Source organism: Protopterus annectens, chromosome 14.part0, assembly GCF_019279795.1.
Source record: "Protopterus annectens isolate FY-2018-M chromosome 14.part0, PAN1.0, whole genome shotgun sequence".
NCBI lineage: Eukaryota > Metazoa > Chordata > Ceratodontiformes > Protopteridae > Protopterus > Protopterus annectens.
Window position 1 is genome coordinate 760469207 of NC_056748.1, and position 27039 is coordinate 760496245.

Below are 27039 nucleotides of genomic sequence, written 5' to 3' on the forward strand. Positions count from 1 at the left end.
TTCGAGCAGTTGTAAAAGCAAAAATTAATAAATGGGCCATGGTTGCCTCCAAAGTCCAGGAGTGTGTTAAGTACCACATCACCTTAATTTCACGTCTCCAAGCTGCTATCCTCATAGTCATAAAATAGAAGCATGTAGTAACTTATGATTTTGAATGTGTCTTTTGTACATGCAGTGCTTAAAGTTCCTTAAGACTCCCTCTCAGTCTTTATTTTTTCCTGCGAACAAAGGGACCGAAGACCAAATTAACTCAAAATGCTTTCTCAGCCGCAGTATTTCTCATTTAGCTATACAGAAGCGACATGTTTTCAGCCTCATTAAACCATTTAAGACAAAGAAATAAAAGGCGAAAAAGAAAAGGATAGAAATAAAAAAACAAACAAAGGAAAGAAAAGGCTTTAACTAGGCCCTCACATAAATGTCACATTTCCAACATTTACTTCTGTCTACTTAGCATAAAAACACTTAGTGACAAGATGGAGAGAGCATTGTAACAAACACTGGGCAGAAGTCAAACACATCATTGCCAGCCAAATAGAAAATGCAGCGAGGCAAGTGCTATACACAAAAAGAAAAGTGGGACTCATTGTAATTCATAGACTTGTTCAAAATGCCAAGAAGCAGGAGGAAAAAATCCAAAAGAAAGGAAATACACTGAAGGGCACAGATGCCCTCTAGAAGAGGAGGGGGCTATGTTTCTATTATTGCCTTTGTAAAAATCGAGTTAAACAGTCGAAAGGGAGGGGTTAACCCAATCCATCAAATTGTCTGGAAATAGTGAAGAAAATTCAAAAACCATATGGCCTCCAAACGTTTGCGTCCTTTTTTCCAGGGAGGGACACGCTTGTCTCAGCATTGCGAACTGCAGGAGGCGGCATGGCCCATTGTCGCCTGTCACATCAGGGAACGGCGCTCATTTGTCCCCAGTTTTCATGCTTTACGCTAAAAATTACAGCCCCATCCATTCTCAAAAGGAACAAGAGATTTATATCGCCCCGGAGAAACTGGCCCAAAACTCACTTTTTTTCTTCTGTCAGACATCTATTTTGTGTTCTGCACTTAGCCAGATTTGTGCTTCTCACATAAATTTTTAGTGAAGAATAGGAAAACACACGCTGGTAGGTCAAAAAGGCAGGATGCGCTTAAAAACGGGGAAAAGGGGAAAGAAACAGAACATTGCAGTATTAATCTTTGAAACTATAGTTATCAAGAAGAGACCTATTTAAGAAGTTTCTTACATTCCTTTCGTAAACACCCTGAAAAAATAAGAAGCATGATCCAGTATCTCATTATTGCTTTAATTTCTTTACATATCAAATGCGTAAGATTACAATATATTTTGCTCTGTATTATATTATTTTGTAAAACTGGGGAATGTAACTAAACGAACGTGACTCTTATCTTTTGTACTATCCAAATCTCCCATCACTAAAAAAAATTCCAACGGTGATCTGTAGGAAGTTCATAGTTCGTATCGCCTGAGCATTACCTGATATTGTTCTATATTTCTATTTTACTCCAACTTCTGTTAGAAGACAACAACATCAAAATGCATCTGTTTTCTAAAATACCTAAACGCGTACTTACCCTCTGATGTTTTGTAATTAGCAAAAAGAAAGGCAGGGGGTCTTAATGGCATGTTTCTTTTTTGTATAGAAATGCAGTTGAGGACCTTGAAATGAGAAAGCATTATACCTCCTGGAACTATACAAAAATGCTGTTCAGTTTATTGTGCTGATAAATTATATTTTGCACAAATCACAGGTAAAGGTAAACAAGCCAGAACGGATTTAACTGTATGCTTTTTAAACTGATACAATAAAAAGTCTGCACATACACTAAAGGAAGAAATTCTTGTACACAGACTAGACTTTGGACTAAAACTTGATTTGTTCTATGTGTACAAACCCCACTAGTTTTAATTTGTTTTGTATAGATATCAAAGATGATTGGGTGGCACGACGGTTTCCTTAGAAAAATATGTTAATGGTGAAAGTCGATTCAACGAATTTCGCTTAAAGTAAAGTGTAAATAGGTCTCATCATTGTGTGGTCCACAGCATTTTAATCTGTGCGTACATACCACTTAAGTTATAAAAAAAAATAAAGAAAATGTCTCGTGCATACCTTAAACATGCAAGTAAAGAATATATTTCAAACTCAAAATTTAACAAATATTAAATAATTATTTAAGTGGTATACCGGCATAACCAAGGATATATATTTATATAATATATGTATGTCCCGTAAGCAAAACTTCAGATCTCAAACCATTATATATTGTAAATGTCTGTATAGAAGTTAGACATAATTGCACCTTTCCAAAAAAAATAAAATAAAACTACGTACATATGGCAGTCGTTTCAATGATTTTTTTGTATATTCCCTGTCGTTTATTGCTTTTATATTGAAAAAATAAGTCTTGGTTCTATATAGTTTTGCTCCTGTTACTAGAGAACAAGTGCAACTTTAGATTACATAGTCCATGCTCGCTTTAGAAATATTATAAAGTCATTTTAAATATAAATGAGTTCAAATGTCATTATGTTGAATTGGAAAATTATAAAACAGCGCACATCAGTCATCCACATCTATCTCCACATCTATTTCAACATCTTCTTCATACTCTGAGCAGTCTTTGCTTGTGGGCTGGTCTTTGAGGGAAGACGATGGCGAGAGGTGAAGTTGTGTAGGGGTGTCTAGTCCGTGTTTAGTAGAAATTGGGGACTGTGACCTAGACGTGCTATTTAAGTCCCCCGGGCTTGCATCTAGCTCAGCCACGGTAACAACAGTATCCCGCGGTGGGCTGCAAACTCCCAATTTCTTGGCCGACTCCACGTCGGCTTTCATTTCCTCTAGATCTCGCTTCAGCTTGGCCCGACGGTTCTGGAACCAGGTGATCACCTGGGCATTTGTCAAACCCAACTGCTGAGCAATTTGATCTCGGTCTGCCGGCGACAAGTATTTCTGGTACAAAAAACGTTTTTCCAGTTCATAGATTTGATGATTGGTAAATGCTGTACGCGACTTCCGTCTTTTTTTAGGTGTCTGCCTCTGGCCAAAAATTGTCATCCCATCTCTGCCTATACAACACAAAAATACAGGTCATGTTAAAGAATAAAATAGATAAGATCGATAGACAGATAGATAGATAGATAGATAGATAGATAGATAGATAGATAGATAGATATGCATTGTAATAAATTGACATTAGATAAAACAATTTCGGCACAACCGGCAGTTTACCCTATTTGATATATACAAAACACACTGGAAACTTCTCGTTGTTATTCCTAAGCTCTCGTTTTCCAAAGAAAGTGTTGTATAAGCTACAAAACATTTATGATGACAGATGTTCTAACAACTGCAATTCCTACATGGAAAATAACGTTTACTTTGCTAAGAAAAGTATGTCTCACACTTGTTGTCTGCTATATATTCCACATCGTTTTAGACTTGATCCTCAAAAACAGATGTGTATCTTATCTATTTATATATATTACACACGTGTTTGTGTGTGACTGATTTTTAAAAACAGTACAACGTGCAGTAATGAAGTAATGATTGGAATGAGTGCCAGTTGATTCTGCAATCATTTTATCTAACACACACACACATATATATATATATATATATATATATATATATATATATATATATATATATAACACGCACTAAATAATATATGTGTGTGTGTGTATATATATATATATATATATATATATATATATATATATATATATATATATACTTTTGATTCATATAAAACATTAACAGAAACGCAGAGGGATGACAACATAATAGTCTTCATACCTTCAGCCGCCTGCAAAACACTAACTTCCAGTCCTTTGAATGTCTTGCTGGCTAGTTCTTCGAGTGCGCAAAGGGGGGAAGTTTGGGAAAGAATTGTCCGGCTGGTTAGGGGCAAACCAGTAGGAGCGTGCTTTTCAGCTGAGGCCAAGAGGTGTGCTGTCCCGCAGATTGAGTAACTTCTCCTTACTGAAGGTTTATTCAAAATATCCTCGATACTAAATGGAGTAAGAGGCTTGTTCGAGTTAGCTGGGGGTGGTAGATGATCCAGAGGGCTTCTTCTTCTCTCTTCCATCGACGAAGATTTGGCTTCTTCTTTAGAAGTCATTCTTGATGATGTCCACCTTATATCTGCGTGGCTGAAAGCTGTTTCAAAAAAAGTTACCGGAGCAACTCTGGTATGGCTCAGGTGTTCTGTCTTTTTACATAAACTAATCACGGCGGTTTACAAAGTAGGACTTCAGAAACAATAAAAGGTTTGTCTGCGAATGATCAGGTGTTGCACAGTCCTGATTTGGAAGACAGCTTTAACTTCCCACTTTTGGCCCACGTTGCCTTTCCACTGTGCTTTAAGAAAAGTGAAGTCCCATTGCCCTGAATACCAGGAAAAGAAGGAGTTCTGGTGCTGCTCCTCCTCAGAGTGTGGAAAAAGCAAAGAATCTGTGTAATTGACTATTGCTAACAAGTTATTGTTGATTGCAAGGTGATCAATTATCTTCACTGGCACTTTCACCCTTCCTCTCTCCCTCTTTCTCTTTCTCTTCCCTCCCTCCCCTTCTCTCTCTCTCTTTCTCTCTCTCTCTCGCTCACCCTCACTCACTCTCCAGTGCTGGTGTTCGTAAGTTAGGAGCACCATTAATTACTGGGCATGGAGAGGAGGAGGAGCCCATTTGAATTATAATGCTGCATGGACTTGTCATTTTCTTGCATATTATATTTTGCTTGTATTATTATATTGCACGTGTGCCCAAGCAATTGCGGTATATCTAGGTTTCATTCTACATTTTTTCACATTATGTCCCTTTATTTTTCCGCTGGAAACAAAAAGAAAAAAGACAGAAATGTTGCTTCAAAAGTAAATGGATGTTTCAGCGGCTGTAAGAACAAAGATGACAGAAAGAAGTTTTTTTACAGGTAAGAAACAAATGTAAAACGAATACTCAGGTATTTCTGAGAAATCTCTGAAATGTTTTCTTTTTTTTAACAATTGCACAAATATGCACGTACACACACGCCTGTGTTAGTGTGTGTATCAGAAGGGTTAATCGTCGACGCATACTTATTGTATATGTTTTGTTTCTTGTTATTGTGCGATTTTATGTTTTGTTTTAAATTTGTGTAAAATACAGGTTTGCGGGTTAATCATCTCGTCTGTGTGTGTGCTTTTTCCAATGATTTTGCTTACGCAAATGCCATCTCTTAAAAAGAAAAAAAAACCTTAATTCCTTTGCTAATAGTTCCAGAAAAATTCCCATCAGATTATTTTAGTATATATTTTTTCAGTAAATAAAATAAACATTTTTTTATATTACAATGAGGTGGAATATTTCTTTTCATAAAATTTCTTATCGAGTGTAATGCCTTACTGGAACTGGTCAGGTAGTTTTTCAGTGCCTCTTAAATTGTGCCCTTATCAAATACTCGAATAACATGCCTTAATTTGCCTGATTTTCTTTTCGTACATCTTATGTTAACAAGCGTGAAACCCACAGTCATTTATCAAGTACCAAAATAAGAATTTCATAGAGCAAATCAAACTGGAGTGTATTCTATACTTTTTAAAATGAAGTCAGTCTGAAATCAGTTTGCTTAAACAGGAAAAGTTCAGTGAGGGTCAGGTCTATTCAGTAATTTATATATATATATATATATATATATATATATATATATATATATATATATATATATATGTGTGTGTGTGTGTGTGTGTGTGTGTGTGTGTGTGTGTGTGTGAAAATCAAATACGATTAAAAACAACTCAAATGATTCTTTCGTTTAAAATGTTGCCAGAACATTTACAAACGGTACTTAATGACTTGTTTATAATTAGCCATTTCCTCTTTCTTTCCAAAAAAATGTTCATAACTGAAAAAAATATATACAATAAGCTAACCGGATGTTTAAGATACATACAGCTTTGTACCCTAGTTTCTCAAATAGGTGTTAAATAAATGCATCATATACTCTGTGGTTCTCAACCGGTCAAGTGAAACTGATTATCTAGGTTTTCAAGAATACGTTTTATTTTATGTTGTGTGTGGGTGTGCGTGCGTGCGCATTAATTTATTTGCGTGGTTTGATAATTTTTGCAGTGACAAAAGTTCGAATAATCTATTTAGCTGGCACTTTTTCAGTACCTCTTAAATGATGCCCTCACCAAATACGTGAATAACATGCCTTTATTTGCCCAGTTATCAAAGGACAAATACATAAATATCTGTTTAGATGGATATAGGGCCTTTGTGGTTGGTAGCGAAGTGGCTTTTTCTGTTAATAATACGCAGTTTCTTAAATGGCTGATGGATGTGCGGATGTGCATGAATCTGCAGACACTCCTGACACACTACTAATTGTCAAGAGAACACACACACACCCTTTTCAGTCATTACAAGTAGTGAGCTTGAGTAAATATCTCAGGTGAATGAAGCGTTTTGTCGTTGACCACCGTGCTCTGTATTGCGTAACAAGGATAAAGAAATATCTCTTAACAAATTTGTTACCTTTTTTTCTGAATAATATCTGGTCTAAGCGATGAAGTAAAAAGTAAATATCTGCTGTCTCCTGGAAACGGAAACCGGTCGGAAGAGATGTGTTGTGGCATATGTATCACGTGAGAAGTATTTCGCTGAAAGATTATAGTTTGTGATTTCTAGTAGGGCTCCACCCCCTGTACCAAATTGGCCTTTATATCCAACAAAATAAAATCATTCATTCACCTTTTTTATTTTATTTTATTAATTTGTGGCGCTGTAATGTGAAATGGCCCCACTGTGAAGGAACTGCATTTGAGTAATTGGAAGAACGTAATCAGCCTGGGTCACTCACTCGATTAACCACGAAGTCACGCTAATGTAATAACACCACTCAGTAAATAAAATAACTACACATTTAATAATACTACATAGTAAATAAAACGGATGTACGTATAAATCATATAAACAGAAAAGTTTTCATCTATAAAGTCTTCCCACCCAACGCAGAGAGAGACAGACAGACAGAGGTCGCTAAAGTGTTCGCCAAATGATGAAGGAATTAGGGAAATGTACAGCAGAACTAGCAAACTTTTAAATTAACCTGTTAGAATACTTTAAAAATAATAGTACAAATTAATTAACCCACATTTTTCAATAATAACCACAGGTCTATCAAAGGTAAACGGTGGCTTGATTTTTGCGCTTAGGAACTGTATGACGTCATCAGCTGCGGCATCTAAATCACGTGGGAAAGCATTTTGGTTTAATCGGTTTTCTTTTGAGGTGCATAGTGTAACTAAGCGTCGGCCCCTATAATTTTGGGTTGCCTATATCATTTTCATATCAAACTATTTCCCCTACTACTAAGCTAATGTACTTTTTGAAGGAGGAAAACTGACAGTCGATTCGGAAATAATCCACTAAGAACAACATGTACAAAAGAAGCTAAAAATCCAGTCACAAGGCTTTTACCGTAGTTATTTATCAAAGCTGGCAAGTAAAAAAAATGTAAATATACAAAACGATCCATTGTATATCTAAAATGACTTTTGTTTTAGCTTCACATTTTTAGCCCGGTCCCTCTTAGGTGAGGGGAAAGCTAAAAATTGTGTGTGTCATACCTCTCAACCTCTTAGCGCAAGAAATCTGGACATGGTCTGACGTAATTAGTGGGACAGAGACCCAAAAATAGGGACACATTTTAAATATTGCTCTTGCAAACAAGAACGTTGCTAGAATAACATGATTTGTATTAGCGTGATTTTTCTGAAGGATATGAAGTCTGAAACTGAAATACATATCATTATTTAGTGACCTTAATCCTTAGATCATCACAGTAATTTGCCACAAACACATTTTTTTATGAGGAGCAGATCAAAAATATGATAAAAAAATCTGGACATTCTGTGAAAATCTGCACAGTTGAGATGTATGTGTGTGGTAGGGGGTGGCAAACACCTAAAAATAGGGTAATTTTAATTCACTTAAAAATTAATTGAAAAACTTATTTTGCACACACCGTACATTTGTTTAAATTAAGTATGAAACTCCAATGACTGGCATTACTGACTACAGTTGATTTTCAATAATGTAAGGTACATGGAAATGAAAAAAAAATACAAGTAACAAAGCAAAATTATGATACAAAATCAGGAAGAACTGTGCCTTTTGACTTCTCGGTATATGTCAGAACAATGGAGACAGCGGAATCTATCAGAATATACAAGTTAAAACAAAGTACCTTAGGAGGAGAAATTGCGTGGTTCACCTGTTTTAAAGCACGTTTGTACAGTACATCTTTAACTTTTTGGAGATAAACTATATAGACATGTTGCAATGTGCGCCGAGCATACCTCTCAAGTGTACCTCATTATGAGGAACGTACCTCAGCTGGGGTCTTAAAAAGTTCATGTTCCTCAAAGTTCCTCAATGTTCCACATTGAAAGGCTCTGTCACACATTCAGTGTTAGGATTTTGTTTAAGTGAAATCCATGGTAAATAGAAATGAATCCTATTAATTCATTAAAAGATCTTCTTTATAAGTAAAACCAGCATCTTTTACACATCCTATGGCCTTCCTAGGTGAAGTTGTTAGTAAGCCATTAGTATGTGTTCCACATTTTGCCCATTTGTTCCACATTATGAGGGCTAGTGTTCCTCATTTTGGAGATGGAAGGTTGAGAGATATGGCGCCGAGCTAAATCTACTGGAAATAATTTTTGAGTTAACTGATTAAATTCGAGAAAGTCGCAATATATTTTGTTGTTTAAGGCGCTACACCAATAAGCATACCTCCCATCCTCATACCACTCAAGTGTACTTCGTTTCGAAGAGCGTTCCTCATTTGAGGTCTTAAAAATGTCATGTTCCTTGAAGTTCCACATTGAAAGGGTCTGTCGCACATTCAGTGTTAACATTTTTACCTGATATCAGTGGTGAATAGAATGGAATCATATTATTTTATTAAAGACATATTTTGTAAGTGAAAATGTCACATTGTAATAATCCCATGAGCTTCCTAGTTAAAACTGTTAGTAAGCCTGTAGTAAGTGTCCCACATTTTTCCCATTTGTTCCACATAATGAGAGGCAGTGTTCTTCATTTTGGAGATGGAAGGTTGAGAGCTATGCCCATCCTCTTACTCCCCCCCCCCCCAGAATCAGACAAATCCAGAAATAATCAGGGACAATCAAAGACACTTCTCAAAATGTTAGTGCTTTTAACTTAAGACGGTAGAATAAGAAAATATGAATTAACATACCTTTTCTGGAGTAAAAAAAAGGGCAACTTCAATTATTGTCATCAGTCATTAAATCTAATCCACAACTCTTTCTCCCAAAATCTACAGTTTGTGGAGAGATTCGAAGGGAAAGAGCAACATTCTGAGCCAAAACTTAGGACGTCCCTGAAAGTCAGAAGCAACTGAAACCTATGATAGTTGAGTTGTACTAGTTGTTGTGTGTGTCTGTTTCTGACCAGGCTAATGGACTAACCTGAAAGTACCCATTTCAGCCATTGCTCAGACTCAACAAAAATAAAACAAAAAGTAAAAAGTAGAATAATTACAAAAAAAGTACGGAAACTTTTATTGTGTAGTGGCTTGCAGATGGTATGGAGCATACAGCTATAGATGGTACAGAAGGTTAGAAATTGTTTTCAAAAGTCAAATAAAACAATAAAAGCAAGTACTGAATTATTAGTGCTGCCAGAGTACCACACACTGAAGGCAACCACCAATTCATCTCAACCTCTTAGTGTAAAAACTCTGGACAAAAGTAAAAATAACGGTAGGGGTGCAAAGATATGCTGCTGTTACATGTACGTTTGCAGGATAACTTTTGCATTAGCCTGCATTTTCTGTAATGTGACAAGTCTAAAACTCTAAACTTGTCATTATTTAGTGACTTCAATCCTCAAGGATTTGCCAGAAAATCACATTCTTTTATGAGGAACAGACCAAAAATAAATAGCAAAAATCTGGACAGTCTACGAAAATCTTAACAGCTGAGAGGTATGTCACCACCGCACCTAGTCCGTATAAGTGAAGCAAATTTGGCAGTAGTGTAAGGTCCTTACCCAAGTTATACTTAAAACCGGATGTGATACACCTGATGAGGAATGGAAAAATTTGCCTTAACTACACCTCCGCAGTGTAATACTTTCTCTTCTACGTTCCGTAAACTCAACAAGAAGTTTTAATATTTGTGTTTGAAAAGGCAGCATAGACTGGCTGTCTCATTCACCTAGTCAAAAACATGTGGGTAAACTTACACTAGATCATTAGGGTAACCGGAGGTACCCAAGTAATGCTGACAGTCTCATATTATTACCCTAGTAAACCATCTCCTGCACAAAAAAATACACGCATTCCTCAAACGTGCCCTTCCGTGCCCCCATCCACCATAGCTATAAACACACACACACACACACACACACGCACACACACACGCACACACACACAGTTAAGATTTAAATCACCCACGACTTACCTAAAATAACTTGTCTTCTGGTCCTTGATTATAATATATCTGCAAGCTGGGTCTATGCGGCTATTTGGTATGCGTTACTTTAGACTTTTTTGTACTTTTTTTCCACTTTTAAAGCCATAATACTTCTGCGGAATGTTTACAAAAGGTATTCAGAGGCATACAAAGAGTATGCCTGGAGTTCCTTTGCTCAGGTCACTCATTCCAGCTCTTAGTAATGTAAAATGCGGGCACTGTATATCGAAATAAAATGAAATGAGCTAAAATAAATGCATAAACTAAAATATTGTGAGACATCAAAACTCTACTACATTTTGCATTCATATAAGGGAAATAAAATCAGGAATGTAGTGAAGCAAGATATTTAGAGTTAAATATTTTTTTACATAGATAATGTTTTACTTATTTTTCTTATAATTATAAAGATTTAGAGAACAAGTGCTGAAATAATACTTCTCTGTTCAGGAATTCTGAACGAGCCAAAAACAGTGTGTGTGTGTGTGTGTGTGTGTGTGTGTGTGTGTGTGTGTGTGTTTGTGTCGGGGGGCCAATTGTCTCAAATTAGGGAACATATGATTTCTGAAGAGTAAGAATTAAGAAAAAATATCTTGTATTACTGACTGTAATCCCTAACAATTTGCTAGAAAATCGAAAGTGTTATGAGGGACAGGACAAACAAAAAAAGAGACATAGAGAGAAAAACAAAGAAAATCAGGGACATTCTGCAAACTCAGAAAAATCACAAACAGTGCGGCAGAAATCACGCATGTGATTGTGAGTCACCTTGATTTCTTTCGTACACCTTTAGTATAAAGACAGCACACTAACAAGCAGTTGCACATATAGCCCTTTCGATGTGTCTAGAAAAAATATTTATTATTATTATTATCATCATCTAAGTTTAACAACACAACACAAATGTTCATAGATTCTTAGGTACTTACTTTACTATTTTGAATGTTAAACAGCAAGGTAGCTTTTACACACATGCTTTTCCAGATACAACCCTTTTCAATATGCCCATCCTATTTTCTCTTCAGGCTATAATTTTATTTCGGTGTTCACTTCCCAACTACTATTGTTAGCCTCCAAATGCTCCGTTAATATCTGTTCCACCATATTACCTACTATAGCTTCTGAATGCTCTCCATATCCCCCAGGGTGCGGCCACTCAGAAGTACTTAGTTCGCTCAGTATAGTCATTTTTTTTGTCTCGGACCAGCATGGAATATCTAACAATACTGTTTAAACTACAGCGCGCGCGCACACACGCACACGCACACAAATTACTCAACATAAAACTTATTTTATGGCAGTAGTAAGCAAAGGTGAAAAGTATGTATACATTTTTCGTTTACAATAAGCAATATTTGGACCGGTGCATGCGTAACGTCTGTCTATCTATATATATTAATTTAAGACAGATAATGGAACAAGAATATTAGGTTCACGTCCAAAAAAAAAAACATTTTTGGGTGCACCCCGGGGGATCCACCACTAGAGCTAACGTTATGTAGTGAAGACACCGGGGGTGAATTTTAAGAAAAAGATCCGTAGAGAAAGATCTTTGTTTTGTTTGATGTTAAAATGCAAGCGGTATGTCATTATGTTTAAAATGTGAATAATGTAAAATGTATTATCTGTAAATACTGAAATATGATGCGACATAAACAAAGCCCCCCCTTCAGACGCATGAGGTGTAGGTGCGGATCGAGGTGGTATTCTTTTTGGTGTGTTGGTGGGTGTGTGTGTATGTGTGTGTGTGTGTGGGGGGGGGGGTCCTGAAAATGACTTGCTACAAAACTGTGCAGTGAAGTCTTGAAACTGGATTTTCCACATTAATCTCCATTCTTAATCTTGATGCAGAAGCGATTGTATGAACTGATGTGTTTATCCATTTGTAGACTGAAATGTGCCAGGTTAGATTCTCTGAAAAAAATCATATGCACGATTTGTTATTAATTTAATTTGTTAAACCAATCTTGTACAGTATTTGCTCCTATCATGTCTGGTCTATGATGATATTTATAGAAAACGTGTGAGACAGACAAGGAAAGTCGTCGTTTTGGAGTGGGCATGAACTATTAAAAAGTGCTATTAAGTTAGTTAATAATCACGTCCGTGTTATTTTATTTCGGACAAGTGCAGAGTGTTTTCTTGTTGGTGCTCTACTGTAGTTTCCCATGCTGTGTTTTATGTTTGTGTGTATGCAAATATTTGTTACACACACACACACACCCACACACTTAGAACAGCTTTCAAAGTTTGTATAGTAAGTGAGCAGACTGAGATGAATACGGCTAGCTTAAGAACATTCTCTCCCCCTAGGATTTTTTTTAAATACATTTTTTGTCAGGACCAGTGCAGCCAGTTTGGTGGCGCTGTGCAGTTTTGTGTTTGTTAGCCTGTGACTCTTAGCTCTGAGAGGGTATAATCACTTCAGGTGGTGACATTTGCCAACAGGCACATCAAATATGTTTTGTTGTAAAACAACTGTGCAAAAGGACTTGTACATACAATCCGGCTGATAGGCTCTTAAGACAAGCTTCAAACGATCTTTTTCCATAAACATTTCTTTTTGTTTCATAAAGAAAAGTAACGCCTCTGGTCTACCCCTTCTTGCTAACCTAAATCTTTATGAAGTACAGAATGAGTTTCCTTGGACTTCGTGCGTGTTGAGAGAGGAAGAGGCTGGAATATTGTATGTTTCTGCATTACGTTGAAAATTTCCAGTCTTCCCTCACAGAAAGGTCATAACAGTAAAGTCCAATACCCTGTTCTAATTAACCCCAAACATTTTCTTTCAATTTATAATTATCTGTACTTCTTGCAGTTTTATGGTAGTTTCCGTTTTATGGTGAAGCAAATCAACTGGAAAAAGTGTAAAAATGTATATTAAGACATGCTTGTCATCATCTTAGCAAAATAATTCTGGGCAAAGCCGAAGTAATGATGGGAAAAAGGCCCCCAGATAATTGACATGTTTTAAATACCGATCTTCTAAACTTAGAAACTTGTTAGAATAACTCGTTTGCGTTATAATGCATTTTCTGAAAGACGTGGTCTGTAGCTCAAAAGACTCCCATTGTTTTATGATTTTCATCCCTCAATGATTTGCCAGAAAACCACATTTTTTAAGAGTGCTAGACCAAAAACAGGAGGCAGAAATCTGGACAGTCTACGAAATTCTACAAATTTGGGAGTATGGCTTGAAACATACTGCTGTAATATAATAGGAATAATATGATTATTATACCAACGTTTTTTTTTTTTTTTTGGGGGGGGCGGTGGCATAGTACAGATAACTAAAGCTAGCTACCTCCCAGACATAGCAACTACTCATAACATTAAAGGAAGCATTAGATTTCTTGTGATTGTGAGATGTGTATACATTTTTTTTTGGGGGGGGGGGGCACACTATAAGTATGGCAGTACTGTATGTAGTATTTAAAGTATGCATTATATATGAATTTGCTCACAGTATTTATGGGAGAAAATTGAAATATACCGTATTAGTCCACTAACAGAAATCACAAAGATACCGGAAAACAGAAGTTTATACGAGGTATATCCCAGGTTATATGTTATCTTTCTGCTGCCAGGTTTCAAGGCCAAAAATATAATGTATCTAATTCCCAAACAGAAAGTAATTTGTGTTATTTTCCTACCTAAATTCGGCAAAGCAATTTGTAAATTTGAAAGGCAGTGACACCTTCAGACAAACAAACGAATAAATAAAATTCAATCCAGCATTGTTTTGAGCACATGTATAACACCTGTTCCAGAACACTTATGCAATCACTTGTTTCTTTCAACTCTGTAAGTGATCGTATAAAGTAAGCATCGATGTTTTCTTAGAGAATGTAGTGGATACGAGCTTTTGCATGCATTTCATGTTGTCCCTGTCTTATGAATAGTAAAATAAGAGATCAATTTATTTTGTAAAACTTCATGAAACAGTGTACTTATTCCTTCAACTCAAACTGGAAAGTACGTCTGCTATGTCCTTGTTTAATTAATATTGTCCTAAATAATATTTGTAAGAGAAAGAGTATAAGATACCTCTATCAAATTGTTTCTGTTTATTGCTTGTCAAAGTGTTTTTGCTTAGTTTTCATATTTTTCTCTTGCTGTGTGTTGGAGCAGGGATGAAGAAGGAGAACTTATAATGAGACTGCCAAAATACACCACCTGGGACTTTTTCCCCATTTAGACAAATAAAGTTTGTAGAGCTTCCTCTTGGCATTGTTTTTTAGGGGTTGTAGTGTGTGTGTGTGTGTGTGTGTGTGTGTGTGTGTGTGTGTGTGTGTGTGTATGTGTGTGTGTGTGTGTGTGAGAGAGAGAGAGAGAGAGAGAGAGAGAGAGAGAGATCATAGCTAAAGCTGCATCCTAACTGCTGATATTACCAAACTGGATGGATGTGAAATCAAATAATGGCTTGTGATCTCTAAAATGATGAATTTGTGATGATATTTTGTGCACGGATATGAACATATTTCCCTCAGTCTGCCTTTTCCCAACTTTTCCACTATTTCAAAATGATCTAGAAATTACTGCTTCCAGTTACAGACCAGAGGGCAAAAACAGCTTATATTAAAATTGTACATCAATACATTTTTTGTCTATTTACTTTTCTTTCAGCCTGAGTCTGTCATTCACTCTATACTTTCCTGAAGTTTGTTCTTTTTTCTTCCTCCTCTCTGGCCTGTTTCTTTCTTTTTTATTTTTCCCCTAGTGTCTCTGCTCATCTTTGCCCACTGTTAGTGATCTTTATTGACTTTTATGCTTCATTTTGACTTGCCATCACTCTTGTTTCTAAACAGAATATATGTGTGTGTGTGTGTGTGTGTGTGTGTGTGTGTGTGTGTGTGTGTGCAGTGATCTTTACTGACTTTTTGTTACATTTTGACTTGCCATCACTCTTGTTTCTAAACAGAATATGTGTGTGTGTGTGTGTGTGTGTGTGTGTGTGTGTGTGTGTGTGTGTGTGTGTGTGTGTGTGTGTGTGTGTAGTGATCTTTACTGACTTTTTGTTACATTTTGACTTGCCATCACTCTGGTTTCTAAACAGAATTTGTATATATGGGAGTGTGCGGACACAAGCATGTGCACAGTGATCTTTACTGTCTTTTGTGTTACATTTTGACCTGCCATTACTGTGGTTTCTAAACAGAATATGTGTGTGTGTGTGTGTGTGTGTGTGTGTGTGTGTGTGTGTGTGTGTGTGTGTGTGTGTGTGTGTGTGTGTGTGTGTAGTGATCTTTACTGACTTTTTGTTACATTTTGACTTGCCATCACTCTGGTTTCTAAACAGAATATGTGTGTGTGTGTGTGTGTGTGTGTGTGTGTGTGTGTGTGTGTGTGTGTGTGTGTGTGTAGTGATCTTTACTGACTTTTTGTTACATTTTGACTTGCCATCACTCTGGTTTCTAAACAGAATATGTGTGTGTGTGTGTGTGTGTGTGTGTGTGTGTGTGTGTGTGTGTGTGTGTGTGTGTAGTGATCTTTACTGACTTTTTGTTACATTTTGACTTGCCATCACTCTGGTTTCTAAACAGAATTTGTATATATGGGAGTGTGCGAGCACAAGCATGTGCACAGTGATCTTTACTGTCTTTTGTGTTACATTTTGACCTGCCATTACTCTGGTTTCTAAACAAACAGAATTTGTGTGTGTGTGCTGCATATATTGCCCTTGACAATACTGTATTAGTTGCCCATTTAGTGTTACTTTCTGTATGTTTAAATTATCCATATATTTGATTGCCTAACTGATTTATTTTGGCATTTGGAAATTATTTAAGTTTTTCTTAAGACTCTGTTACTGGGACAAACTTCAACAGATATTGATTCTTGATGTTAACTGCAGTCTGGAAGATTTATTGTGGTTAACAGTTTTAGTCAGGCAATATGAAAGCGATGATTGTGCAAATTAAGTCAAAGTTTGCATGATGCTGTTTGTTTGCAGTACTTTACTGTAACCACTGAGCTATAAAATCAGTTTTATTGCATGCAAATGCCTGATTTCGCTCTGTTCTACTTCAACTACCATGAGGATATGTTTGAGAATAAGATGTTATTAGACCAGTCCATACTCATAGTACATTTTTATAAAACAATTAATGAACTAATGGTACAAATTAGAATGGTATGAAAATCCTGTAGTTATCAGTGGTTGGCAGAACAAGTACAGCTTTTAATATCTTTTACTATAATGCATTTATAGTGCCTAAATTTGCTCACACACCCCAAACATTGCTACTGCATTCACCCTGTAAACAAATTCCGTAGCTGAACCCTAAAAATGAAGTAGTTAAAAATAACATAATAACAGTAATAATTGAATACTGATGCTGGCATACAGGAACAAATATGAAACATGATTTCATTGTACAACAGTAGATTAAAATGTAAGATAATTATTTAAAAAAAGCAGTAGCGATAGGCAATATGTCTGCATATTTCTAACCTGTTTTAAATAAATAAAACAAAATGACCAATATTTTGATTACATTGTTGTGACTTCCTTTCTTGATGTATGAAAAAGTTGTACTGACAGATTTTTGATTTTCTGTCAAAAAAGCAGACATGCCATTAGCTGACTTTAGGTGTAGGGGCCATGTTCTTTAAGTGTTTTAACAATAAATAAAAGTTAATAAACTACAGGATTAGAAAACAAAAATAAAACTGGATCATGTTAATATAATATTAATAAGATATTCTCAGGAGTTATTTTAATGCTTATGTTGCTTAATGCCTTGATGCATTGTGGCAGGATGCCACAGCATATCCCAAAATATAGTTAACTATATCATTAACATCCCCAGGTTCTTGTCGTTGTCATAAAATACAGAAGTAAAACCCTAATTGCCAAAGGACACAAACATGCTAACACTACAGTATGCATTTTTGGAAGTTTCTTCCCACTGCAAATACATTACCCATCCAGATTTTCTCCTCATATTCATGTCACAACAGTATTGCTTGAGACCAGTACAGCTGTATATTTTCTCTCTTTATCAAGTCCCAAGGTGCATAGCGCTGTGATGACAGCTATTACTTAATGAAGGTGGCATCCATGTTTTTGCAGAGAATCAGACTTTGCCTTAACTGGGTCAATACTTCCATGTTTAATCCATAAAAATCGTCCAAACAAATTCCATGCCACATTGCATGAGCTCACTATATCCTTTACAGTTTTTTTTTGTTTGGTTTGCCGGTGATAGGTGGGCTAAATAAATGTATGAACTTCAGATCACAACAATCAAGAACTGCAAACCTCCTAACTTGTCCTATTAAACGTATATCATTGGTGTTGCCTTACTATACACAAAGAACTTAAATTTCATATACTGCTGTTTACTATCAGACTTTAAAGTAGTGGAATCATGTGCTACTTTGATGTAATCATGGCTGCTGAATACAGTTTAGAGAGAAATTGTTAAAATGCGCTATGCTTGTATGTCTTCAGTTTTAAGAGTTTACTGTACTCTTTATTGCATTCTGTAACATGTCTACATTGTAAATACATTCAAATAATTCATTTGCAGCATTAGTGGTGCACACTTCACTGGAGCTGATTAAGATCAGCTGGATGACTCTAAGCATGTTGACATATAATTGTACATTAACCCCACCTAACTATGACTTCATGTGTTACAAGCAAGACATAAAGGTAGTTTCTTTCACATGATCGTACATTACACCTTTGTTGATTATATATATTACAAAACATTGCTTATTTAAGACTTTGAAACATATGTATTTAAGCTTATTTAAACTCCAAGAAGATAAATCAGTGATAACTTTTCTACATGCCAGTCATATTCATTAGTGTCTCATTCTGTGCATACCTTCCTCCCAATGTTGCTAAATATAATCTGTTCCATCTTAGCTAGCATTACTTCAAATTCATCACCTGATATTTTGGCTTTATTTAAATAGGTTGCATTTATTATAGTCTGTTGAAGTTTGATTATACAGCAAATCCACCTTTGTGTTTGCATTTGTATGCTGCCAAGCTATTGCGTTTTTACTTTTTTACTTTAGTGTACTATGAAATATTGCAATTGCATTACCCCAGACTATTTTTTCTGCTGTTAAGAATTATTTAAAATATACCAATGATTATTATTAAGAGCATGGATAAAATGTGTAGCTATGCTTTTTTTTTGCTGAAACTACTCTGACAGCTGGAAGTAACAGACAGTTGTGATTTAATCTCAAGCTGGCTGTGTGGCATAGAGGGATATACTCCTGCCTATTTTCCAGAAAATCTGGGTTTGTTTGACAGTCCTGGTGTTGGGGAACCTAAATGGAATAAGCTGAAAAGTTGCCTTACACACCCTGGGGTGGACAGTTTAATTCCCAGTGCACAATTGCAGGGTGATTGAAGGCATAAACCTGCCTAAATACTGCATGCACTTCAGTTGAGCTATAATTACTGTGTGAGAGCTTACAGTCCATATACCTCATTGCAGTCAGACACTGAACCATATCTGATCTGCTGGCAAGACAGGCAAATAACATGTTAGGACCATCAAAAAAATTCTTAACCTCCATGTAAAAGACAGTCATTGGCCCTGCATCTCTTCTTTCCTTCCTCGCTCTTTTGATGTAAGGTGTGGAAAGGAACAAATGGACCAGTGGAAGCATGGCTTATTGATCACAGGTCAAAGGAATGGGGTTAAAAAGAATGAAAAAAAAAAGTTTTGTTTTAACCTCCTTGTGTGCATGCTGGCTTATGAGAACTTGCATATGCTTTCCTTCAAACATCACATTACTGTGGTATGTGCAATGATATTTTTATTTTTCATAGTGTACTTTTAATAAAGTAGCTTATCAATCAGTTAGATATACCAGGTTTTATTTAAAGTATTCCAAAGAAAGTGTCTTGCTCACCATATCAAAATCATTTTTTTCACATAAATGAAATATACTATTTTTATACTACAAGAATAAAATATGTGTTTTGTTTACTACTTCGTCAGTAAATTTACCCATCCTCTATACTGAAATAAATACATAAACATGTAAACAATCAGACAAATAAATACATAAATAAAATTGCTGGTTGTATTTAATACATAATTTTAAGTATAGTACTATGTTATTAATGGCTTTCAATGGCGTATGTCCTGTTGTGTGTAGTCACCATGTTAATACATCGATCCATTTTAAATCATCCCACTACAGTGCATGTTATAATTTTGCTTTAATTGACAAAAGTACATTTTGCTCTGGAAACAGTCAATTTCCTGAAATAATAAACATGCTGCACATATATTGAAAGTAACAAAACATACTACAAATTAGTTCAAAATAACACTAGTACTTTTGTAAATGTTCAGAAATGTAAATTTTATACATCTAAGTTAGATGACAGTGGAGAAAAGTAGTTTTTTCTTAGATACATGTAGAAATTCAGCATTCATATTTTGGCATGGCTCAAAATAAAGTTATTCAATTTGATGTGTGTATGGCAGCATTGTTTTCTACATGCATTTTCTCTTATATTATGAAATGTCGCATTTATCTCTTATACGTTCCATTCAGTTAATTTTCTGATTTTTTACATTTGAAAAATACAAGGCAGGTATCATTCACACAGGACTTTTTTAAAGTGAAATGCAAAAATCTCAAAAAAGGTTTAAAACTTCTGCTATACCTACTAAAATATGTCTGTTATGGCATTCTGTTGAAACAACATAACACATCATTTTTTGACTGCTTCTGACTAAATTATGAAACTGCATTATCAAAAATTAACTACCTGATGAATTTCTAAAACCTAGTATGATACCCTTTTCTCAGTGAAAGGAAAGAAGCTGATGAAGTAGAAACCATGAGCAATATTTATTTCTAAAAATATTTATAAACGTAATTAGAATACAGTGATTAAGAAAACTGTTATCATTCATTGCAGTTTTGCTAATAGTTAACTTAAACGTATTTGCTTGTTTATATTTGCTAAATGGCTGACCCAGTAGATACTGTGGCAGATATGATTCATGCTGTTATTTATAGCACTTAGAGAATAACCTAGCGTGTCTTCTATGAGTAATCCCCCGTAAAATGATTGCAGGTGTGTAGCATGCTGTCTGAATTGTGTCACTGATTCTGGGTACTTTGACCCTACCTCCACATGAAGGTTGCTCAATGCTTCTGTATTGTATCTATGAAGCAGCCCTTTTCATATATTTCTCATGAGACAGCTATCTTCTGTCTCACTCTGTCCCCTTCTGCTTATATATCTATTTTTTCTAAAAGAAGGCACTCCTTAAATGCTCTGAGGTACTGCAAAGTTCTATCCTTTCATCATGTCCCCTCTCCATACTTTTCTCAAGTGAGCACTTATCAAGGTATTTTAGTTTCTTAACATATGGCAATAAGTAGAAACAGTGTACAATTCTTATTCATCTGTCTTCATTTTGTGACAGGAATAGAGCCTTCAGGTCTGTCACCGTTATTCTAAATGAGTTTTTGGCACATGTCAGCACAGACTTACACTAACATGCTCTTTTTCTCCTTCTGACTCCCCGTCCCCATGCCATGAGAACTGTAATATTCACTGAAGTAACATAAGACTGAAGAATGTGCATTCATACTGTATTGTATTCCAAACTGCTTTGCACACATAATGCTAAGACTGAAAATAAAATCACTATGTTTATAATGGCAGCCAGTGTACACATTCACTCCCACACAACCTGTAAATTGCACAATTTAATCTGATAGGAAGGTGTTACTTAGTAAACTCTACTTTTCTGAATAGTGCACTGGGCTGTTTTACTTAAACTTAGAATTTCAAAAGAACAGGCATAGCAGGTGAAAGGATAGGATCTTCATTTAAATTCTTATTGGAAGGATGCCATGACAATATAGTACATCAGCCCCTACCCTCTCCCATTGCTGCACTAAGATGGCACTTTTTCAAGTATAACTGCACTCTCTAAATGGGACTAGAACCTATAATATCCTAATTCAGATGCTGATTGTGCTACAACTGTGGCACAATAATATTAAAGAAGAAATATGAGGACTTGATTTGGCAGTTATTTGTTTGTTATGAGGTTACATGGCTTAACTTTATGTATAGACTACGTACATTGGCCTTTCTAAGCCACAGCAAAAGTCACAGACAAAATTATGTACACACTGATATCACATCATTAGATGTAAAGTATAATAGGTTATAAATACTTAAAACTAGAAGCAATAGTTAAACTCAGAGAACACAGATAAATAAGACAATATAAGTGCATCAGTGGTTTCATTTGGCACCAGGCCATAAAGAATTCTATCTATATATCTATCTGTCTGTCTAGCTACACACACACACACACACACACACACACACACACACACACACACACACACACACACACACACACACACACACACACACACACATACACACATACACACACACATATGGATCTACTCATTTTAGTTGGCTAACCCATCTGTTGATCTCAGAAATATACTGACCACAAAAGGTTGACAAACTGAATGTCAACATGTTACCACACATATGCCAAGAAACAACCTGGGCACATGCAATTCATACATAAAAAAAAAAAAAACAAGGGGAGCGAGCACCCTGCACCCCTCACTTGGGGGGTGGGGCTGTGCCCCCAACTCCCCTGCTAATTATGTATAGTAATTCCATGATAGCACAATCCTTAGAGAAAGGGAATATTCTCTAACTTGGGGACTGCTGATCTCCCACATCTGTCGAACATCTGTTTACTCAACCAAGTGTGGTTGATTAAACAGATGCTGATCTGACACCATTTAGACAAAATGCAAGACTCCTGTTTATCTGTGTGTGTGTGTGTGTGTGTGTGTGTGTGTGTGTACACACACACACACACACACACACACACACACACACACACACACACACTCACACACACATAATATATATCTACATATATATATATATATATATATATATATATATATATATATATATATATATATGCACACACACATATATACAGTAAACTTTTTTTTTATTCATTTATACAGTATTGACACTACTAGGGAAAATCTGGCTAGGGTATTTGGGAACTTCTCCTACTCCTTTTGGTAAGTGCCTTGGGTTCTTTTGGATTCACTTTGAATCATCGAATGTTCAGAATATCGACGTTCTGATCATCGAGACCAGAGCATCGATGTTCAGAACATCGAAGGTTCAAAATGAACCACACAAAAACCAAAAATCTTACAAAAACTATTTTATGAAGGGAGGCTTCACCCCCCCACCCCCCTACTTTAATATTCCAACTCCAAGATCGCACTACAGTGGGGTAAGGGAAATCTCCTGTTTACTGCTATATGCGGTAGCACTAAACAGGAGATTTCCCATACCCTACCTGCAATGCCAACACTCAGATGGCACACACACACACACACAACATGCAGGGCACCTTGCTGCCCTGCATACACACCCCAAATTCTACAATTTCACTTACCTGGCACTTCCACTTTAAACCTTCGATGTTCTGAACATTGCTGTTCTGCTCTCGATGATCAGAACGTCGATGTTCTGAACATTCGATGATTCAAAGTGGAACCGTTCTTTTACATCCACCTGAGCTACCAGCAACTCAGGCAGATGAGGCCTCAGTTTATCATCTCATCCAAAGGACAGCACACTTAGGAGTGCACCCCTCCCATAGCCGGCCTTAGGCATAGGCCAGCTAGGCGGCCGCCTAGGGTGCCGCTGTAGCAGGGACGCTTCTCCAGTATTTATTTGGTGATTTGGTGTAGGCAGACCAGGATGGGGGCACCTGCATGGTGTGGGAGGGGGCGCTGTAGAGCCCTTTTGCCTAGGGCACCAGCTGACCTAAGACCGCTGCTGCCCCCCCCCCCAAGCTACACTGCACTGCCAGCAATACATCTACCTGATGTGGGACTAGAACCAAAGCAGTAGAAAGGACCAGCACTAAGGTAAACCTTCACTGAGACAACCAAAAGTCCAGTGAAGGGAAACACCTAACATGTAAAAATAAAATCCAAACAGCCTTTAACAAATCCAAATTACAAGGTCACAAAACTTTCTCACTTGCATCCTTCAGTGTATAAAGAAAGACATTTTTCAGCTTCATTTAAACACAATTAGTATAAAATCACATGGCAGAGCTCCTTAAACTAGAAATTGGTATAACCTTTAAATCTAGAGTACCAATATATAACATAAAAAATACATAATATAATATAAGAAATACAAAATACATATACAGATAAAAAACATATACAGATAAAAAATCTGAAAATTCATTCTAGCTATTTTCTTATAACCATTTGTTTCTTTTTCAATGCTGGTTTAAGTCTTATATTAGCATTAACTCCAGGTTTAACATCTGCCTGAAGTAATGTTACCCATTCATACTTGCTCATCTCTCGAGCATTATTAATATTACCACCTCTAATCCTTGGATATATAACATTCTTAACAAGAAATGTAAATCTATGCTTAGAGCCAACGTCCTCAAGATATTTTTCTAGTGCATTTGTGTTCACCTTCCTCCAGATGTCTGATTTATGCTCAATAATTCTATATTTCAACCGATATATGGACTTAACTACATAAAATGCAATATATTCTACACAGGTAGCAAGGTAGATAATGTTACTAGTATTGCTTAAAGACATATTTTTCCTGGTTAGTGAGGGTATACATTTGTTAAAGTCTGTTTGGATTTTATTTTTACATGTCAGGTGTTTCCTTTCACTGGACTTTAGCTTCTAGTGGGAATAGAACCCACATCTTTCTGCACCAAAAGGTGAATGTGCTACCTATTGCACCACTGAACAGTTGCATCTGTATACACAATATCTCATAAGAGACAGAAATGCTCATAACTAAAAAAAATGGCACATTTTGTGTATCTCATTTTATGGGAGGAAATTCTTTAAGGAAGTGACTGATTCATACTGAATTAGAGTTTAACTCAAATACTAGACTTGCTACTTTAAATGCCAGTTGTAGGAATACCACACAGAACCTTTGAATTTACTATACAGGCCACCGAGTCACATAATTTTGATTAAAATCATGAAAATGTAACCTTGAATAGTGGATGGACAATCAGAAATTCACCCTGGTTTGGCACTTATATATCTAATGGACAGAGGCAGCCTGTAATTGCTTGGCCACCCATGCCATAGTTTACAAATACCCTTCAAAATAACATCTAGGGCACCAAAACGTGTTGGACACATTTGAGATGCATGTCTAGGCTTATAAAGGCCCATGTGGCCGTTAGTCTAGTATATACCTATGAACATATAAAAACAGTAGTCAGCAGGTCTAAAATGGAGAACCAAGTCTGATTTCATTGTAACTAATGCAAGGTGATTCTACTTGCATAATGATGCTTTTTCATTTTCCATAATATGGCTTAAGACCAGGATGCCTATACTTTATACACTAATAATGTGGTGTTTGAGTGTTTAAGCCACATTTTAACCCATTCCACTAATTCACATCAATACTACTCTTACTTTTCCCATAAGAGATTCCATTTTACCTTTGAATGACTAGATATTTCGTAGATCTTGGGTTTCTCTGTGTCTCTTTTATCTTGTAGTAAGAATCAGGCATCAGTCACAGAAACCAGTCTTTGTTAAGCTGCAGTTAGATGACTCATCCTCATCGCATTGTGTTTGTTAAACAATAAATAGCATTATGCCCAGACTACTTTATAATTGAGCTTAGATACTTATGACAGTTACATCAAGATGCATACTGCTAAAACCATTCATTGCTGTAGTATTCACATTTTACATCTCTTTATCGTCTGGATTTTTTATCTTTAGAACGAATTTACATTTATTTCTGGGCAGAGGAGAAGCATCATATTTTACCTACTCACCTTCTCTTTTTCCAGCCATTCAGGACCATTTGAATGCCTCCACAATTTCAGTCCCATTGTCCATTCTTATAATGGATTTCAAGAGTATGCCACCCCCAAGCTTTTCATAAAGTAGTATTTACAAGAGGCAGAGGACAGTAGTGACAGGAATCTACAGTTTTGTGACTCCTTGTTTGTTTTTACTATGTAGACTGACCCATTTACTTGGTGATACAGTTTTGTATACCCATATCACATCACCCCATACATTTTATACTGTACTTAAAAGACAAGAACCTCCTCTCATCATTGGTCATAAAACAGGCCCTACATTTCACCAATCTTCTGTTTACTGTACCTCAAATATTTTATTTTATTTATTTTATTTTATTTTACATTTGTTGACTGGGCTAGTCCAACTGGATACATGTCTATTTTCAGTAGAGGCCCGGGGAGAAAAGCTCCAGTAAAAAAAACATACAAAAATATCAAATTCAAAATTAGAAAAATGGCATTAACATAGAATATTACATCATAAGGATATCTTCTTCACTTAGCCTGATAGCTCTTTCCTTCTACAAAGTATTCAAGAAATCCAATTAGAACCTAGTATCCTCTGCTTCTTTTTGAGTTTATTCCTCTGAGAATATACCCGTTACAGCACATTCGTTTTCTTTATGTTAATCCATTCAATATGGTATCATAAGCCCTAGATCTTTTTTTTTTTTTTGCTCTGTCAGTATAAAAGTCATGTCCTTTAAGTGGTCATTTATACTATTACTGTTGTGACCCAATTGTAATAATTTGCAGCAGTGGTCATTGCATCTCATTCATCATATTTCAGCCCAATGACATAGGCTACCAAATTTTTTTGCCATCATCTGTAAAAAGAAACAATTTTAATATAATCTCTGAAGAGGTTTACTCAGTTTTCAGTCTCTGAATGTTGGGAGCAATGGTATTCATGAAAACTTTACCTTAAACTACCATTTGAGGTATGCCATTATCGACCAGTCTTCTGACCTCAGTTCTCTGAGGTTTGCTTTCTTAGCAAGTCTCACTCCAGCATCTTAGTCTCTTTCCTACTCAGCACTTTGTAGTTCACCTAACAGATGCCTATGATTGACTAAATCAAGAAACTTACTGGTCTAAAAAATATGAAATCAGTTGAAATACCTCTGTCATTGTTTCCTGTATCACATGTAAGTGTTAGCTTTTCCTAGGGAGACATCCATGCTGATTGTTATCTTTGTGATTGTTGTTTACCAAGAAAGCTAACAAGTTTCCTTTCAGCCTTCTTCAACATTTTACCTGCAGTAATGTTTGGTTTACTGGCCTGTAATTCATGCATTATTTCTTTCTGTGCAATATTGAAATTATTTAAAGTCTGTCTGGTTTATAAGACTTGTAATGAGCTTACATTGGCAGACTGGGAATCATCTGCCACTCATCTGTTAAAATTCTTATAGCTGACTAGAATGCTAATAACATATCAACAAATACACTAGCCATGTGTCAGATACTGTGGTTCACATGACTCAGGCTTCAGAAGAAAATATTGCCACCTAATAAAAATCTGAAAAATAATACATTCTCTGTAACACTCAGATTTCTGATTAGTGTATCTGAAATGTAAAAGAATTAAACTAACTCAAGGAACTGACTGAATGAAACAAATACTGTCTCC

The 27039-nt window shown here is 36.0% G+C and overlaps 1 protein-coding gene and 1 long non-coding RNA gene across 2 annotated transcripts in view; one reads left to right on the top strand and one right to left on the bottom strand.

The window, feature by feature from the left end:
* Nucleotides 1-1348: 1348 nt before the first annotated feature.
* LBX1 (ladybird homeobox 1) lies at nt 1349-4556 on the bottom strand. Its single transcript, XM_044056495.1, has 2 exons — nt 3813-4556; nt 1349-3082 (listed from the first exon to the last, which is right to left on the bottom strand). The coding sequence occupies exons 1-2, from the start codon at nt 4135-4137 to the stop codon at nt 2577-2579; spliced, it is 831 nt and encodes a 276-aa protein (XP_043912430.1). The 5' UTR covers nt 4138-4556; the 3' UTR covers nt 1349-2576.
* Nucleotides 4557-4642: 86 nt separating this feature from the next.
* Nucleotides 4643-27039, top strand: part of LOC122789221 — a 116891-nt gene continuing 94494 nt past the window's right edge. Inside the window, exon 1 of the long non-coding RNA XR_006362791.1 lies at nt 4643-4943. This is a non-coding gene — a long non-coding RNA (uncharacterized LOC122789221). The remainder of the gene's footprint in view (nt 4944-27039) is intronic.

Excerpts from the sequence above, each read along its gene's own strand:
- LBX1 (XM_044056495.1), bottom strand. The coding sequence starts at position 4,137 with ATGACTTCTAAAGAAGAAGCCAAATCTTCGTCGATGGAAGAGAGAAGA. Across the intron at positions 3,083-3,812 it reads TGTTTTGCAGGCGGCTGAAG|GCAGAGATGGGATGACAATT; the intron begins GTATGAAGACTA and ends TGTGTTGTATAG.